This window comes from Malania oleifera, chromosome 2 (genome assembly GCF_029873635.1).
Source record: "Malania oleifera isolate guangnan ecotype guangnan chromosome 2, ASM2987363v1, whole genome shotgun sequence".
Classification (NCBI taxonomy): domain Eukaryota; kingdom Viridiplantae; phylum Streptophyta; class Magnoliopsida; order Santalales; family Ximeniaceae; genus Malania; species Malania oleifera.
The window spans coordinates 112,535,335-112,555,074 of record NC_080418.1 but is presented as its reverse complement, the minus strand read 5'-3'; the positions used below and the strand labels follow the sequence as shown (position 1 = coordinate 112,555,074).

At 36.9% G+C, this 19,740-nt stretch overlaps 1 protein-coding gene across 3 annotated transcripts in view; it reads left to right on the top strand.

The window, feature by feature from the left end:
* LOC131147868 (AUGMIN subunit 7) overlaps window positions 1-19,740 on the top strand; it is a 57,622-nt gene that overhangs the window by 14,213 nt on the left and 23,669 nt on the right. For all 3 annotated transcript variants that reach the window (XM_058097495.1, XM_058097496.1, XM_058097497.1), the window contains 3 exons: window positions 6,252-6,343; window positions 6,526-6,651; window positions 13,515-13,605. In XM_058097495.1, the coding sequence (XP_057953478.1) occupies window positions 6,252-6,343; window positions 6,526-6,651; window positions 13,515-13,605 (309 nt within the window). The remainder of the gene's footprint in view (window positions 1-6,251; window positions 6,344-6,525; window positions 6,652-13,514; window positions 13,606-19,740) is intronic.

Genomic DNA, 19,740 nt, shown 5'->3' with positions numbered 1-19,740 from the left:
TGTGTTGGACGCTCGAGGTTTACGGCCACATATCACTCCTTGTCCACAAGATGCATTTCCACTAATCAAGGTATTGAGGATGGTAGATTCAAATGCAACACCGGCAATGGGGTTTAATTTACAAGCAAATGGATTGGGCAAAAGAAAAATACAATTGAACTTCAACAATGTTCAAAGGATTAACTCAAGTATCTTTTGGTTTGTTTTAAAATTGCTTTAATATACAGCTAGACTACTTTTAAAATATTAAGTCCTTTTATTTAGTTGTTCTTGTGTTATCTTTTGTTGTAGTTATCTACCAATTTGAGACATCATTGATGAGAGACGGGAGCTTAAACTCAATAGGCTCTTATATGCTGTTTTTTGAATCCCCACTATCATTATAGCCTAGATTTTAAGGTAGTTGTGGAAGTTATGATAGGCCTATACGATTGCCTCCAAAGAATGTTGTGTGATCCTGAAGAATGAGTCAAAACAAAATTTCTGAGTGCTGGTGGACTCTTGGCATTGAATCGACAATAATGACAAGAAACAAAAAATCTCCGAGTGATTGGTGGGAATCTTCTAGTGATGAGTGTCTGAGTTGAAAAGGTTTGCAATCCAAATATTATGCTTGACATGTAATTTGTTTGGAAGCCAAAGAAATTGGAGTTCATTGGACATGGTAAGAAAGACTAAATTTCTGAGTCTCTTTGCATTAAAGTTTATTATATTTAAGATTATAAAAAAATTTTGAATTATAAACTTGTGACTTATAATAGTATTGCGTGTTTGTATAGGTACACACATAGAGAAGAAATCATTTACACCAAGTGAGGATGAATGATTTGGTTTTTGTTATGTACAATTTGAAGCTAAAAGAAAGATAGGCAAGGAGGGATGCTGATTCTAAAGTTTCGAATTTATGTTTTGATAATATGCCATATGATGATAAATGGATAATAGAAATAGAAAGTCCTACTCTTTCACCCAATGGAAGGTGGTTGAATGTTCTTGATATGGCAGCCCATAAGCAAGCGTTGAATGGTGATGAAAGTGAGGAATCTTAGGATGATGGTGAATTCAGTATAGGGAATTTACATGAAGCATGTGAGTTTAGAAAACTTTACGTATATATGCATATGTATATATTAAATCTAAGGAAGTGCTCAGTGTCATGGGCCCTTGATGACATGGGCCCATGTGGTGGGTAGCAGTGTGGGACCCACAGTGCTGTACTAGTGAGACCCTGCCATTTGGGCCTGTGTCATCACGGTCTCATGACACATACCATGACTCTAAAGCTAAAGGTAAGGGTGGGAAATAGGTTGATGGGTCGGGTTTGGGTGGGTCACAAATGGGTGGAGGTTAAACGGGTTCGAGTTGGCCCGTTTATTAACGGGTGAATATTCTATAAACCCAAACCCACCCATTTAATAAACGGGTTCCTTTTAAGGACCCGTTTAAAACTATAATTTATTTATTTTAAATTTTTTTCTTTAACATTTCATCAAAATTGACTTAATTTTTTTATTTAAAAAAAAACATTTTTTTTTTTTTTTAAAATTTAAAACAGCCTCAAAGAGGACAGCCCAAAGGGCAAGGGGCCCAAAAGCCAAAAAAAAAAATATAAAAATAATAATAATAAAAATTGTAAACGTGTCACTCGACGGGTACTTGACCCAAATCGTCCAACCCGTTTATTAAACAGGTTGGGTTCAATTTGATCCGTTTATAAAAGGGTTGCCTCCTCCCAAACCCAAATCCGGTCTAAATGGGTGGGTGTCGAGTCGCATGTTGGGTTTTGACCTATTTTGCAACCCCTAGCTAAAGGTCATTAGATGTCAAAAAAAAATTATGAACTCATAAATTTGTTTTCCTTTGTTCATTGTCTTGAATAGTTGGTTCAAATATTGATGTTGGAATTGAAAGGGAAAATGAAATGCAAATTCGTGAAGTAGATGATGATGACAGTGAAGTTGATGAACCCCTGGTTGATTCTAGAAATGAAGCATTCAATACAATGGATGGTGATGAGGTCCACGATGATGATATTGATGATGAGCTAGCTGAAGACATTAATGATGACTCTCGACGCATATGACTTAGATTGTGATACCAATGTTGAGGATTTAGCTTGATATTTTTAGTTTTGTTTGTTGATTCTTGGTTGTTACTTGTTACTAAAACCTTTTAAGTTTGTATGATTATGACTCTTATTAGTCTTATGAATTGGATGGCTTGAGTAAGTTTTAACTTTTAATTGTGTTGTTTGGGAATTGGGAATTTCGTTTTATGGCAATGAATTGGTTGGTTTAAGTATTAGTTTGTTATGTGGTTATGAATTGACATGTGATCTTTAGCTTAGAATACTTGTATTATCTTTTTTTATAATAAATTGGTTTAATTGAGCTACATACCCAAATATAATAGGAATGCAAGGATTTGAACATTGATCTCCCGTTGTATGAGGGCTCTACCACTTGAACTACATTCCTAAAGTATGTTTTAAACTTGTTTTACTTAGCTTATTGTCTTAAAAATTGCCATAAACTTCCAAATATATTTATTTTTAAAAACGATATGATCCTAAGGACGCCCCTAACGATCCTATGTAGGATCCCAGACCTGACAACCTTGCTTAGGAGACACAGCCAAGTAATTTCTGTTATGATGTATGAAAGTGCTTGACTTTACTGGGGAATATATAACTTGTATGATTGATTTAACCAATAATAAAATCTCTATCTTTGAGGGGCTGGGAATGAGGATGAGGTAAATCTATGCATCACATGTCTTAAAGGTTATGCTAGCACTTGATGGGGAAATATTGAGTCACAGTGCAGGAATCACTTGGATGGACTCCTAACTGGATGGAACCAAATGAAAGAGATTATGATCCAGAAATTTTTGCTGGTCTTCTGCACTAAAGAGGTTTACTCTAGACTTTTTGTTCTCTCATCCTGCATGGCAAGGACATTGACATGTGTGCCAGAGAATTTCATAAATTCGCTGTGAGATGTTTTGATGGGGATTAGCAGGCCTTACCCCTTTCCTTCGCCGACATGGTCACACATGGACGGCCTCTAGATGTACTGTTTTGCAGGAATCCATGAATTGATGTGCAAATTTCTCTATCAAAACCTTCCCATCTTCAAATGGGTTGAACACAAAAGTTGTGGGAAATTTTGTTAGCTTTCTTTTGATACCAAGATCGCCTTATTTGGAGTTTTCTAGTAGAAGTTATGCCCCAAATACTGGATGGTGTTCGTGGCTGAAATTATCCATCAGCAGTTCATAGATTTTCTTGAGAGTCGCGACCAGGGCGCGACCAGGACACCATGAGGTGCGACCAGGTTGTCTGCACTCCGAAAAAATTCCCGAGAACTTCGATCAGGAGTGTGACCAGGAGCCTCGGGGGTGCAACCTAGTCGAAAATACTGTCACTTGAACAGCAAAACAGGCGAGCTCGAGTCCCAGATGGCCCCACACGGATTAAGCTTCTTTTTTACTTTATTTAACGTGTAATATTGCAACCAAGCTTGCAAGTATATGTGTAAGAGTCTAGTAAGTTGTGTGAGTTAATGTGTTTGTAGGTTGTGAGCGTTTAAGTCTTGTGTCTCCCATGCTTGTATGGGAAGTGCAAGTGAGTTTAGTGTCTTGTCTCTTTATACTAAGTTTATATATCTCCATTGTAAGAGCTGGAACAGCAGCTAAGAACTTGATATTGAATGTAGAAAAGGAATTTCCTTTGCTGAAGCTACTAAGCTTTGTCCCAATCCTTGAGATTGAGTGGAGAGAGGCTGCGATGTTCTCCTCGGAGATCAGGTGGTGTGAGGCCACTAGTTATCCAGCACTTCTTCACCATCTCTTACCTTCTCACGCCATTTCATACACATGCAGCAGCAACACTTCCATTATTCAAAGTTATTGCAAGGATTTCTCTGTTATGATTTGGATTCGTGGTGAACAATGGTAAGTTATCTAGTGATTTTCCCACAGTAAGATTGTTCTTAACCAACCCTTAAATTGCTTGAGAACCTTGCTTAAAGTTCCCTAAATCTTGGTTGATAAGTTTCTTTGAATCCCAGAATATTTCTTCAAACCCATAAAAGAACAGGCAACTGACCTTTAATACCAATCGACTAAAGTCACCCAGAACTTTAAATTTTCAGCATTTATACACTTATTTGCTTGTCAATTGTGGGAATATTGTTGTGATAACATAGACCTATATTTTTGAATGATTGAATAGCATCTTCATAGCATATTACTTGTTTCCTTGTGAAAGAACCTTTGAGATTGGATTACGAATTAAATTATATACCTTTTCAAAATCCTTGGACACGTGAATTATAGAATGATTTATTTTGTTTAAGTTTGGTTGGTTCAATTCTTTGTTTAAAGTGTTTCTTATGTATGTGTTGATTGAGGGTTGAAATCATAGGACTAGGCCACCTTATCCCGTCCTACATCATGTTTGTTTGGTGAGGGTGAGCAGCAGCCACAGGTTATCCAATACCTGGGTGAACTGTGTTATGGCATTTGGTTATGATGAAGTGCTCTATCGACCATGTTGTGTCCTACACAAGATCTATAAAATGATCTTGCTTAGATGAAGGACTGTTTGAAGAAGTGAGCAGATCGTATGGAGCTGATGGCTGCAGTTAGTCCCTTCTTGCCAAAACTGATGGAGTCTGGGGGACTGAATAGACCCTAGTTCTGGTTGGAATGTTATGTGTGGTGAGAAGGGCCATATATCTCTTCAATGGCCCAAAAAAAAGCCTTCACATGTGGTGGAAGAGAAGATGGAACAGAAGGAGACTGGTTAAGTGTATGAACCGTTGGAAGCTGCTAACAGTGAAAAGGAGGTTTCAGATAGTGAGCTGTCATCGCCAGTGCAAGTCTACACTATTTTTCACTAGGGAGCAAGGAAGCCTGTCTGAGACCATCATTGAAATCCGAACAAGCTCTTTTGGCATGTTGGAGTGGTTATCCATGATGGAGTTGAGCAGATTGTGCATGCCCTTGTAGACACTCAGTCCAAATTCAATTTTATATCGGCTTGGGTTGTTCGACAATTGGACTTAGAAACATTATGGGGTCTGCATGATCATATATCTGGGTATCGGGTATGGTTCATGGATAGCATGTCTTCTTGTGTGGATGTGGAGTTGGGACTATGTGATTTGCATGCTTTTGACATGTTATTCTGGAGAGACTACTTCAGTTTGAATATCACATGATCTATGATGGCTAGTGGAATGTTATGAGCATCAAGGTTAGCTCAGTGTTGGATATGATTTATGTTCTCAACCACTTTTCTATATGCCAACGTTGCTTGAGGGAATTAGGTTATCATGGACCTGTTTCGGTTCCTTGAACTGACTGTGGGTTAATTGGCTTTCAAGGTCTAACTTTCAGAGGCAGGAGAGAATGATATCAAGAGAAAGAGAGTGCTCATTGTGGAGAAGTGGGCCTGCTTGAAAGCCATATGCTTTATTTAGGAAACAATAGATTAATACTTGTAAGCTTTTTTAACACTGGCATTGATTTTTTTGGAAAGAATAGAACTATTTGGCTTGGGAATTAAGGCTATTTTGCTTTGTGTATCTGTGAGTGGTGCATGTGTGCTTCCTAGCATAAAATATTTGTAAGAAAAGATGAGAACTCTATGTTTATTCTTTGATTGTACCTCACAGTTATTGGAGTTTGCACTCTTCAAAATCTCTTGAAAGAATTGCTAATTTGTTTCTCAAAATGAAAGACCTTTGCAATTTTATTAATTTATTTATTCAATTATTTTTCGTATCCTTAGGCCCTATTTTTTAAAGCAATTGCACCAGTTGCTTGATTTTATTTTGCACCTTGTTACATGTATGAAGTGTGATGTCTGCCATCATTTTCATTTGGTCAGTCTTAGCATATATTGGGATCCACTAATACTTCCAGGGGACTTCTACCTAGAGCAGTGCTATCCCTTATTCCTTTGCCATTTTTCTTTAGATTGTTTTGATAATATGTGAACTAGAAATATAGGTCTTTTTTTTTGTTTTCATTTTTTGTTGATGCATTTGAGGTCTTGAACCTGAGTCCTAAGCCAAATCCCTCACCAAGTTGCCAGTCTACCATGAGGCAAAGGCCTTGATGGCCAATATAAATCATTCCTTTGATTAAATGCATCATGTCAGTTTCCTGGACCATTTACCTTGCATACCTTGTTTTCAGGCGAGTACGTAAGCTTTAGTGAATGCCATTCCTTTGGGCTGCAGGGACGAGGAAGCTATGAAGATCGCACAGAAATGCTGCGTCTTATTGTAGATCTTGTTGAAGCAAGCATCCATGCTGATAACGCAGAATGGAGGTTGGTATGATTCTTAATTTTTTAGTACATATCTGGTTGACAACTTGTTATTCATGCTTGGTAAGGAAATGTTTATATTTCAAATACTAATGCCGCACTCCTATATTGAAACTCGTGTTTATTTTTTCCCTGTTTCTCAAATTTAATTTTTATCTAATATTTCCTTTGCATGTTTAATGTAGTGTTGATGAGCAGGTAACAAAGGACATACAGCTAATCGATGCTATTGCAGAGAAACAAGCTCAAATTTTCTCTGAAGAGTGCAAATTGTTCCCTGCAGATGTGCAGATCCAATCTGTGTACCCATTGTGAGAATATCTTTCCTACTCTGTTTCTGTCAAGGAGTCAGTTGGCAACTTATTATGACATCAACAGATATTCAATTTCATATGAAAAAATGACACATATATAAAGCCATACATGTTATAAGACCTAAGATTTAGAATTTGGTATATGGGCTTTCTGGAATTCCCTTAGTAGCAATGGTACACGGAGACTTCATTTTGTGATATTTAAGGCATATCATATTTTTTAAGAAACCCAAGAACAATGAAAATTTCTTGTCGTCACCATTTCTTTTGTGTAAATAAATGCTATACTTAAAAAAAAAAAAAAAAAAACTCATCCTTTGTTGCAAACCAAAGGCCTTCTTGGCTTACTTAAGTTGTTTTGAAGTCATAGAGGACAGTTGTCGATTAAGACTGCTGTTTGAAACTATATTCAGAGAGAGATAGATTCTGGTTACATTCTTTGAGTTTTGGTGGGATATTGCTCTAGTCCCAAGAAAGAAGGTGGGAGATTACTCAAGTTAAGGGTTAAATTGCAGCTTTCCCAAGAATTAAGGGAGACTTTTGTCAAAAAGCTCAATTAGAAAGGAAAAAAAATAAGGACAAAATGCTGTGTCTGGCTAGGTTGTTTTCTGTCTGTGATGGATGATTCTAACTAGTTCATGCCATAATCTTGAAGCATTCTGGAACTTATTCTGGTTTAAAAATTTAAATTTGATTCCATGTTTTTGATTGTCTGCCTCTCTCTGACAAGAGTCAGATGCCGCAGATTGGTGGCTATTGGGTATTAAGAGTCAATCCTTTGATTTTGTCCTGGAATGTGGGGGGAGGACTACCGATTACCTGTGATCCTCAGGAAGTGGAAAAAAAGTAACAGGTTTTCTACATATTTGGATGTGGATAACCACAGTGAGCTTGTGGAGACTCAGGGGGACTTCTGGGCAAATGGGGGTCCAATTTGTCGAGTTTGAAAGTTTGAGGAACTGGGGTTGCATGCTATTTGTGTTGAAACATTAAGAGGTATGGGAGGATGCTGCTAATGTCAGAAATCAGGGGTGAAAGTGAGATTTATTATCTTCCTGGAGGGTACAGTGGGATTTGGGGAAGGGTGGTGGATGACTTTCATTTGCATCAAAGGAACAGCTGGAGCTGTTTCTAGCTGCCTCGTTTGAGCAATAAAGGAGCTTCAGGGATAGAGCCCCCATTTGGAATGTCTTAAAAAATAAGTAATTATTGTGAAAAGTAGTTAAACTAAGTACTTGTACTTATTTCAAAAAGTACTTTTCCATATTGCTTTTCTTTTTGTGGAAAATAAGTACTTTCTGAGAAGTATTTGGGATTACTTATCACAAGTACGTTTTTCAAATAAGTACTTTATCATTTAAGTAATTTTTCAGATAAATGCTTTTTCTAGAAGTACTTTTCTATAAGTGGTTCCAAACGATACCGATGCCGTTCAGGTTGTTAATTGGACATTTTGAGGAGGGGCTTAAAGCAGAAACAAGGGGAAGTGGTGCAGGGTGGTCTATTGCTGCTGTGATCTTGCTCCAACTGTTGCTGCTGTGGTCTTGCAGTTGTACAGTCTCTTTGAACATATTCAAAGGAACAGGTAGAGTAAGAGGCAGGCATTTGGAGAAAAGGGACCTATCTATCATCGAAGCAAGAAAGTAAACAGGGAACCAAAGAAGTTGTAGTTCTTAGTTCATTATGATAGGAGTGAATATTGGAAGTTCAGAAGGAAAATCAGGTTGGGGGGGGGGGGGTCTTCTTGGGTTAATGAAGACGTGGAAAGATTATTTCTTGGAGTTTATGGGGGATTGTATGGCAAATGGAAAAAAGTTGCAGTACATAATTTTTTTAGATATTGGGCAGGGATCTTTTTTGATTACAGGACATCAAATAGGAGAATGCATGCCTACATTTGGTTAGAAGTGGCTGGGAGTTAGAGGTGACAATTAGAAGCAGGCATCATTTGAGCCAGGTAGTGATGTTCTTTCTATTGTGGGAATGCTACAGGATGTTGACATATGGTTGGAGGATTTTATGGTTAATTGGTTGGTTAAATCTCTGAAAGATGTATTTGTGTGGCTCTTTATTTTTCCTACTTTGTATGGCCATGGGAAGGCTGGGTTAGGAAATTTTCGCTGACTGAACTTTCCATGGTGAGAGAAAGATGGATTACACTGGGTGAAGCTGTTCATACTCACTAAAATTCTCAGCTAATTCCCTGGTTTTCTTAGGCTATGTAGCGTCTTGTGAGGGATGAAGATGGATTTGGAGAAATGGAAGCAATTCTTGGCTGGTTATTCCCTCAATCGGTTGGTGACAATTGAAGCTTTCTTTATCAGAACTTTCAGTACCATATTGTGCCAAACACTGAATGGTTACAAGGAGGCAGTTTGAAGTGGAAAAATGAAGCAGCTAAAAATTTAAAGCTCATCAGACAGAGGCAACTATTGCACCTATTCTTCCCCTTTCTGATTTCAACAATTTTTGAGGTTGAATATAATGCGTCTAACTTGTGAATGGTGTTTTTCTTATTCAAGAAGGAAAACTAATTGCTATCTATGGTGAAAAATTAAGTGATTATTATAGCAAGTATTTCTGCTTGTGATGAGGAGTTTTTTTTTCATTGTTTGAGCTTTGAATCATTGGAGTCAATATTTATTTTCTATCCTTTTGTTCTCTATTCTTACAAAGCATTGAATTTCTCCTTAACAAACGGAAGTTGGATAGTCCATGCTTCCTGGTTGAATATCTTCAAAATTTTAGTTCTGTGCTGATGCTTTGAGCCGCAGGCATTCTTCTCTAACTACTATGCAGGAAAAAAAATTGCTGGTTTTGAAATCTTGAGAGATGTGTATAAGCATGACGGTGATTTCAGCCAGATCTGGTCAGAATGCACAAATGTACCTGGAAGAAATTTCCTGCAGAATACAGGTTTCTTTTCAAGAAAAATCACTTGTGTATTCCTCTAGGTTCCTCAAGAGAGGCCATTTTTGAAGCTTATAGTGGCAGGCTTTCAGCACATGTTGGATGAAGCAAAATTCTTGCTCTTGTTCAAAAGAATTTTATTGGCCAAATATGGAGAGAGATATGAGGTTCATTTAGCATTCTAGGTCTTGCCATATTGCAAAGTGCCATGGGTTCATATACTCCATTGCCAGTAGCTCAAACTCCTTGGGATGATGTGAGCATGTATTTTGTTCTTGATTTGCATAGAACTCGGAGGCACCATGATTCTATTGCAGTTGTTGACCGATGGTATCTCTGAAGTGGCCCACTTTATTTTGTGCAACGAGAGTCTAGAAGCCAAGTTGTTGTGGATCTATATAATTCATGAGATGTTTATACTTCATGGAATTCCAAAAATTATCATTTCAGATTGAGATTCCAAGTTCATGAAGCACGTTCAGTACTCACTTCAGAGAAAACATGGAAGTCATCTTCAATTCACTAAAATCTGCCATCCTCAAATGGGTGGCCAAACTGAAGTAAATAGGAGTTTGGGGAGTCATTTGAGGAGTGTTGTTGGAATCAATATTTGTCATTGGGGTTTTTTTTTTTTTTTTTTTTTGGATCAAGCAGAATTTGCATACAACTAGTCTGCTTGCCAAAGTACTGGTTGCAGTGCTTTTGGACCATGTTTGGCCAGAGTCCATTGAATGTAATTTCACTCCCAACTCTTCAAATAGGAGTTTGGACAATCATTTGAGGAGTATGTGGGAAAGAATATTTGTGATTTGGATCTTTTTTTGGCCTCAGGCAGAATTTGCATATGTTATTCTGCTTGCCAGAGTACTGGTTGTAGTGCTTTGGACATTTGCATGGCCAGAATCCATTGAGTCCATTTAATGTAGTTCCACATCCAACTACTCAAATATTCAGTGCTGAAGATGAAGAAGAGTATCGCTGTTAGAGAAGTTGGATGAGAAAATTTGAGATAAGATTGCAAGACAGAATGATAGATATCGAGATCAAGCTAATAAGCATCATGAGTTCACTGTTTGAAGGTGGTCTCTTTTGGGTTCACCTTCAAAAGAATAGATTTACGCAAGATGGCTTTACCCAAGCTTCCAGGAGTTGATGGTCCATTTAAGGTTCTCAAGTGGATAGGTGAAAGGGTAAAAGATATTGACCTCTCTTGAGGTTTGGAAAAAAGATTTGAACCTCTAAAAAATTCCAGGAACCTCTCATGAGGTTTAAAAAATTCCACAAACCTCTTATATTTTGCAAAAGACAAGCCTTTTTTAGGGGTATAAATGTCCCAAAAATGAAATGTCAGGGGAGGTTTGTGGGATTTTTGAAACCTTAGGGAAGGTCCATGAGATTCTTGAAATTTTGGGGAGGCCTTGTCTTTTTACCAAACCTTTGGGAGGTCAATGTCTTTTGCCCTGGGTGAAAATGCTTACAAGATTGAAGTTCCAAGTGATTATGATGCTTCCAACTCTTTTAATTCTTCTGATCTTCCTCTTTATCACAGTGATGTAGTACATATGATAGGTAAAGAAGTTAGATAAGCAAATTTGAAGCAGAATGATAGGTATCGACTAATGGGTTCAGGCTAATAAGCGTCATAAATTTGCTGAATGAAGATGAGCTTGTGTGGGTTCATCTTTGAAAGGATAGATTTCCACCAGGTTGCTTTTACCAAGCTTCCAAGAGTTGATGGTCCATTCGAGGCTCTCAAGCAGATTGGTGAAAATGCTTAGAAGATTGAACTTCCAGGTGATTATGATGTTTCCAACACTTCTAATTCTGCTGATCTTTCTCTTTATCCTGGTGATGACAGCAGATATGACTTGAGGGAAAGTTTTCTTCAACTGGGGATTATTACATGTGTGTATTCTGATCATTTTAGTTTGGATATTTGCAGTTTCTTTTAATGAGACGAAGTAATGAAGTTCATGAAGCCATTATCCGGCACAATGATGGGCCTTCTATGAATGCAAATTTGTACTAATCTGGAAGAAATTGTGTCCATCAGATGTGATTATGAAGTTCAGAAAATCTACTTTTTAATGGTTCAGCTCAATGAACTATGCATTTTTTATAGGGTTTTAGAGGAAGACATTGCTATCATGTTTGGTTTGCGGAATGGAAGGGGGGAATGGAATGGAATGAAAATTTGAACAGAGAATGTGACAAATCAAGTGATAATTTGAATGAGTTTTCCTTTTTTTTTTTTTGGTTGTGAACTTTCTTTCGGTCAAAGCAAGTTATTTTGTTCTAGAAAAGATCATTTTAGTGCTAACCTATGCTTGGATGGTTGTTCCAAGTTTATATTGCTCAGCCTGTGTTTTTTCTTTCAAATTACTTATTGATTGAATTTTAGATTTCCAGCTTTGGCTATTCAGTTTTGCATCTCTCAGGTACAAACCTTTGACTGGAAAACTAAGTCCTCTTATTTTTGTATCCCTAAGGTGGTGATTCAGTATCAGTAGCATGGTCAGATTTCCTTGTCAAGAGGGGTGAAAATTTTTATCACTAGGGTAGTGAGATGATTTATCCCTTTTAGTATGTGAGTGATTGGTTCTGGTTTTATCCCTTTTCTGTCAACCCACTATCACTTCGGTTGGAAGTCAGTTTGGAAAACAAAATTTCCAACCAAGGTTGGTTTCTTTATCTGGGTAGCTACTTGGGAAAGAATCCTAATGATTGACAGTTTCATATAGAGAAATGCTTATATAGTTAATTGATGTTCTTTATGCATGGAAGAAAATGAAGTAAGCCATCTTCTCTTGTACCATAAATGGGTGAGACTACTATCATGCTTGGTCTATGTGCTAGTTTAGGAATACACTGGTGGTGTCAAACCGTGGTTTGGGGTTGCAGGCTTGGATGGGTTTGATATGCAGGAAAAGGGATAAAAACCTGTGGGATGTCATTTCCCTTGATCTGTTTTCTATCATATTAAGGGAAAGGAATGCTAGAGCTTTTGGAGGAAAGGAAAATTCATTGAGAAGGCTGAATAGAAAGTGGCTAGATACACTTTTTTTTTTGGCTCAATAGTTCTTAGTATAACAATGATCCTTTACTTTTTTCATTGGTGATTTTTTCCCCTGTTGAATAGCTTTTTGTACCTGGTAGACTCTTCTTTTATTAATATACACACGTTTGTTTATAGAAAAAACTATTAAAGACCATTTTTTGTTGTATCTTTTGTTGAGAAGTTATTAACATGGTTTACGTTTCTGTTCTTGGATCCTTTTCTGGAGTTACCAGAGTATCACAAGCAAGGCCATATCAAACCTAATCTCCCATCAAGTATGTCACCATTGCTACCAATTGCAGCTGGCATCACTACAGCTTGCACCATGTACTAGCCACCATTTCCTCGTTAGCAGTTGCAGCTACCCTAAGCATTGCTGTTGTCCTACTGTTTCCTTTTGCATCTTGAAAATGGTAGTAGTTGCCCATGGTATTGCTAGGCCGGACATTTGGTAGGATATGTTGCATTTTAGTAGTTCTTGTATTTTAAATTTGTATTATCTAATTCATTATTATTCAAGGAGAAATTTGTCAGAATCTGGTGAAGGGATCCCAAAAAATCAGATTGACTGTCAGTGTAGATTAAATCTTTTCACCCATTACCTTATCTCAATGAAATATTAATAATGAAATATATTCTATGAGCACTTTATATTAGTCCCTCGTTGTACGAGACGCGACTTTGCTGTATGAGACGCGACTTTGCTTTTACACTAGGTCTTGCTACAACAGTTTTCTCTCCATTGCTCATAGAGAACAAATATAGTTATCTAATTTTCATTTCACTGGTAATGAGGCAGATGCCGTGTTTCTATGTTAGAAGAAAACATGATTGTTAGACTTTAACCAAATGATGTGATTCTTTCTTACTTTAATCAAAAGTTCATTTGCAGGCCAGATGTTTCTGAGCTGGAGACAAAGCTTACAGAACAGTCAAAATTACTTATGAATCTTCAACAGAAGGTTGATGATTTAGCATCAAAGGTTATTGTGTTTCCTTAGCCCATCGCTTGCTTGACCTTCTCAATTATTATTTGAGCATTTTTTAAACGTTCTATGAGTTTGAGTCTGGGAATCAGCCTCTGCAGAAGTGGTTATGGGAAACTACCCTCCCTTACCCTCCTATCAGCTCGAGCTTTGTGCTCTGTTTGTGATCCACATTTTTTTTAAAGACAAGTTGGCAGGTTGATAACTACCACCTGGTTATGTCTCTGTACTGAACATCTGTGGATGGAAAAGATACATTCATTCGAATTTTTATTCCTTAGTAATGCTTGATCCACATTATGCACTTCCTAGGTCTCAATTTGAACGCTTAAATATGTGCTTGAGTATGATCTGTTCACATAATAGCTTGAATGTGCACTTGTCTGTATCTGTTTCATCTGTTTAAAATCTTCTCCCTTTGCCCATATTTAGCCTGAATGAGTATTTTAAGGGTTCTTTTCTGTCATTTCGGTTTTGAATGAAGGGATTTACCTTCCTCTTCTGCTTTACGAGGGCAAAACCTTGCCTTTAGAAGGAATACTCACCTACATGGTTTTAAGTGGCAGTTGTGACTGTTATGTAATACCATTGCTAATGGATTTTTGAAGTTCTGATACCATTGCACTGCTGAAGCATTGGGCGTAAAAATCACTGTCATAGTGGCTGTTACATAGCTGCTGTTGCAGACCTCCACAGAACTGTTACAAAAAAAAAAAATTATTTCTTTGTTTTTGTGCTGTTTCTTCTCATTTTCTTTCAACTTTTCTTTCGTTCTCCATTGACTATGTGAAGAGGAGGGGGAGAAGATGGGGATATATTGATACATAACTATTTATTTTTTTAATATTCACAAAAGATTCATTAGCAATTTGATATGAATGATGTTTTGCTAAAAAATTATTATTTTGCTAATATTAGTAATTTGATATTTCTTTTCCATATTGTTCAACTTCAACCTTCTTTTCTTTTCTAGTTTTCATCTTGTTCAGGTTGTTAATACTTTTTTTTAATTATAAATTTTTATGATTAAAATATTGTAAGTTTAAAGCTTAGATTTGTCTAAATTTTCTTGATTTTTTTTATTACTTGAAATGATAAAACAATAGAACTTTAATCTATTGCTTGTTTTATGTGCATAATAGTTTAATGAAGTATATCATATTACAAGATAATGTATGTTTTTCTGATAATTTATTTACCACTCATATTAATGAAAAGTATATAAATTGGCAGAAAAGAATTCATGTAGCCGACTCACCTAGTGGGCTTTAGGCTTGGTTTGGTTTGTTGTACATATTAGTGAAAAGTGAAAAATATAATTTTTCTTTTTTTTGCCAATTGTAGGTTAAAACTAATGTAAAACTTATTACCATTATTACTAAACAAGCTAGCAAATTGAACTTAAGGACCCAAAAATACATTAAAAATCTTTTAAGAAGAGTTAAGGGCTTATGCAAATATACCAATATTGGTAAGGTTGTGTGGGCTTGAAAAAATTCATGGCTATTACAGTTACTATCTTTGGAAAACATTTGCTACTCCAATTCTCCTACACCTGTCATTGTTACACTATTATTGCTATTTAAAACCACGCTCAGCTATTGCCAGATGGCCCAAAATTTCACGACAGATTATTGTATGTTACATGACACCAATAATTTAACAATATTTTTTACTTAATCCAAATTATACTTCACTAGATTCATTATGAATATGTGGGCTTATATTATATTTTACCATTCTATAATTTTTATATTGTTGATATAAGAAATAATTCTGAAATTGTTACAAAAGATGTAGAAAATAAATAGGAACATAAATAAATAGAGACCAAACATAAATTTACGTGGTTCGGCTATGCCTACTCTACGGGCGGATGGGATCAAAACTTCACTATCACGGGAGGAATTACAATATGATATGGAACCTGCCTTGTACAAGATATCTCTATCTTTTCTCTATCTCTCATCTTCTTTCTATATACCTTCAAGCATGCGAGTGAGTATTCAAGCATGTGAAGATATATGTTACAAATGTGAGGGGTAGGGTGCCCTTTTATAGGGCAATATGGATAACATTACATTTATTGGGGTTGAAACTAAAGTGGTGGAAGATGGGGTGACATCCACTTTTCCCATAATCCTTTTTTTCATAACACTCCCCTCTGAATGTTGCCCATATATTAACTACTTTTGCTAAGATCTTTAAGGTGTCTCATTCCAATGAGATGAACCAATTTCTTGAATGTTGTAGTAGGCAAAGGTTTGGTGAACAAATCTGCTAGATTATCACTTGATCGAATATGTTGAACATCTATATCACTATTCTTTTAGAGTTCGTGTGTATAGAAGAATTTTGGAGAGATATGCTTTGTTCTGTCACCTTTTATATATCCTCCTCTTAGTTGAGCTATACATGCAGCGTTGTCTTTATATAAAACTGTTGGAATATTCTTGATTGATTGAAGACCACAATTTGCTTGGATATGAGAAATCATTGATCTAAGCCACACGCATTCTCTACTAGCTTCATGGATAGTTAGTATTTCAGAATGATTGGAGGATGTTGCTGTAATTGTAGAGCCCTGACCCGACATGTGGGCCTAGGGTTCTACTTTAGTGACGTCTGTGTACCTGATACCATCTCAATATACAAGATATGTAGCGGAAAAATGAAACAATCTCAACATACTATTACCAGAGTATCTAATAAGTCCACAAACTTGGTCCACATGACCATAAAAACAAGCCCGAAGACATACTATAATAAGTACTCACAACTGAGTTCTTGAAGACACTCACAAAAAGTAACTAAACTAGTCTCCACCCCCTGGATCCCACTAAACTCGATCTCTGGGATTCCCTAAAAAGATATGTTGTACAATGGGGTGAGACACCTCTCAGTAAGGAAGATTAAGTTAATGACAGTGTGTGGTAGCATGCTTTTCAGTGTATACTAGAATCATACTTCTCTCTTATACTGAACATAGTATGCCTACTCATTTCTCATTTCTTAGAACATAAATCAATGCTAGAAAACATTTACTTCATTACATAAATATACAGATATGCATAAAAGATACACCCTGGAACTACTCGCCATTTATAAACCCTCGTGGTTAGGATTGTGCGGCCCGAAGGCTGGACAAAAACTCGGGGGATCAACCCAAGCCAAGTCAACTCCTTGCTATATATGTCAGCAGGCTTCTGCAAGCTCGCTTACGGTCTGATTGCATCTCGGCCAATCGGCTAGGACAACCCAACATCACACACTCGTAGATGTGGGCGCACGTGGTCAACTGGTGAAACTCTCTCTAGCAACGGTACCGCGCTCGCAACACTAGGTTCACAGGTTTCCTAAAGCATATCGTGCAATTTAAGTAAATAAAATTGTACTTTAAAACTCATTTCATAATACCCGGCCTTGGCTGTTTAATACGATCTTGGGCCTCGGCCCTCTTTGCTACAACTCGACTTTCAGCCTCCGGATACAATTATGTTTTTTTATAAATCACGACCTCGGATATTTTAATACACACTTGGGCCTCGGCCCCCTTTTGTTACAAATTCGGGCGACGCCCTCTCATAAATTCCTTGCATTTCTCGAAATAGTTCTAGTATATTTCGCAATCAGTTCAGTATTACACAAACATACCCATTCTGGTATTTCCAAAATTCTCAAAATAATATTCACCCGCCTCATAGTTTTCCATCTTAAAAACATAGCCCGTAGGTAACCATGAAAACATTGTATAAATGGTTTGTAGAAACAAACCGATCTTTCCACCGTTCATTTCTACCCAAAATATCATATAATATATCCTAGGCTTGAAAACGAGCCTTTTGAACTGTTGGTTTTTTAGAAATCTCAACTGAAAACATAACATACTCACCCTACAAACAATTTCTATCGGTTCAAATCATTAAAACACTGCATTAAATATAATCCCCGTACCTGATTTCGAAACAGAAATTGAAACGCTCGAAAACCAAATCCCGACCCTTTTCACCAAATCGAAAATCTAATCCGCTAGAATTGTAGATCCTAGCTCCCTAATCCTCGCAATAACTTTCGATCGTTGAAACGGGCAACAAACGTCGAAGAACTGTAGAGAGAGAGAGAGAGTGAACTCGCCAGTTCTAGAGAGAGAGAGAGAGAGAGAGAGAGAGAGAGAGAGAGAGAGAGAGAGAGTTTTTGGGATTTCTTAGCCCTTAAGTAATGAAAAATGATATCTATAGTCCTTTTGATCCGGTCAAATTCGTCGACTAATTGGTCCCTCGTTGACGAGCCATAGGAGGCTGTTCGTCGTTGAACCTCCTCCCTCGTTAACAAACCCATATCCTGATATTTTTCCTGTCGGTCGGGATCTCTTTGTCGACGAGACTTTGAATTTCGGCGACCAAGCATTGAAGGGCATTTGTCAACGAGAACATTGGCTTCGTTGATGAAGCCTACAAAATTCCCTTTTTATCCTTTTCTTATTTTTACGAGTTCGGGTCTCTACAGTAACCGTCTGCTTTATAGATTTCCAAGATATAGCAGTTTTTTTGTAAAGAAATACATATCCAGTTTGAGATTTAGCATTGTGAGGATTAGATAGATATCCAGCATTTGCATATCCTACTAATTGAGATTTGGAATCAAATGAGTAGAATAGACTCAAATCAAATGTACCTCTCAAATAGCGTAGAATGTGGTTAATTCCATTCCAGTGTCGCTGAGTAGGAGCAGAGCTGTATCTTGCTAGTAGATTTACAGAAAATGCAATGTCGGGTCTTGTACAATTGGCCAGACACATTAGAGAGCCGATAGCACTTAAATATAGTACTTCAGGACCAAGTAATTCCTCCCCCTCATCATGAGGTCGAAATTGATTCTTCTTAACATCAAGTGATCACACCATCATTGGAAATCCCAAAGGATGAACTTTGTCCATATCGAACTGCCTTAATACTTTCTCGGTATATTTAGATTGATGAACGAAAATTTCGCCATTTACATGTTCAATCTGTAGGCGAAGAAAATATTTTCTCTCCTAAATCTTTCATTTCAAATTTCGTCATTAAATAATTAGCAGTTTTAGTGAGTTCTTTAGGAGTCCCAACTAAATTTAAATCATCAACATAAACAACAATTATACCAAATCCGGATTTTGATCTTTTAATAAAAACGTATGGACAAATTGGATTATTTATGAAACCTTCTTTCACAAGGTACTCACTTAATCGATTGTACCGCATGTGTTCAGATTGCTTTAATCCATATAAAGAACATTAGAGTTTAATTGAATATAAATTTATGGGTTTTTCTTCAGGCAATTTAAATCCTTCAGGGATTTTCATATAAATTTCATTATCCAACGATCCATATAAGTATGTTGTTACTACGTCCATAAGACGCATGCTCAGTCGTTCAGCGGCTACTAGCCCAATTAAGAATCTGAATGTGATTCCATCCATTACGGGAGAATATGTCTCCTCATAATCAATTCCAGGTCTCTGCAAGAAACCTTGTGCCACAAGCCTTGCTTTATACTGAGTAATTTCATTATTTTCATTTCGCTTGCGCACAAATACCCATTTGTATTCAACAGGTTGGACATCTTCTGGTGCCTGGATTATAGGTCCAAAAACTTCTCTTTTTGATAGAGAGTTTAATTCTGATGTGATAGCCTTTTTCCATTTTGGCCAATCACTTCTATATCGACATTCATTAAAAGATTTAGGTTCAAGATCCTCATTACTTTTGGTAATGTCAGTAGCTACTGCATATGCAAATGTGTTGTTGATAACAATTTTATTTCTATCCCACATTTCTCTTGTGTAATGAATTGAGATCTCATTATTATTTCCAATTACTTGTCCCTTTTCAAGGAATGTGCCTTTAGGAGTTTTCTCTTCAGGAGATTCCTCTTCAGGAGGTTGCTTTTTAAGAGGTTTTATAGTAGGGATTTCATTTTCAGGAGAAATGAGTTTGTAAATGTCGAATGGATTATCCACCCTTGTAACCTCTTCTGGAGTGTTTACAAATTTCAATCTTCTCCTTTTGGGAGTTTTATCTTTTGCACCAATAGGCCTTCCACGCTTAACTTATGGTTTAGGTTCATTAGTCGGTTGTTGTCCTTCAGGGACA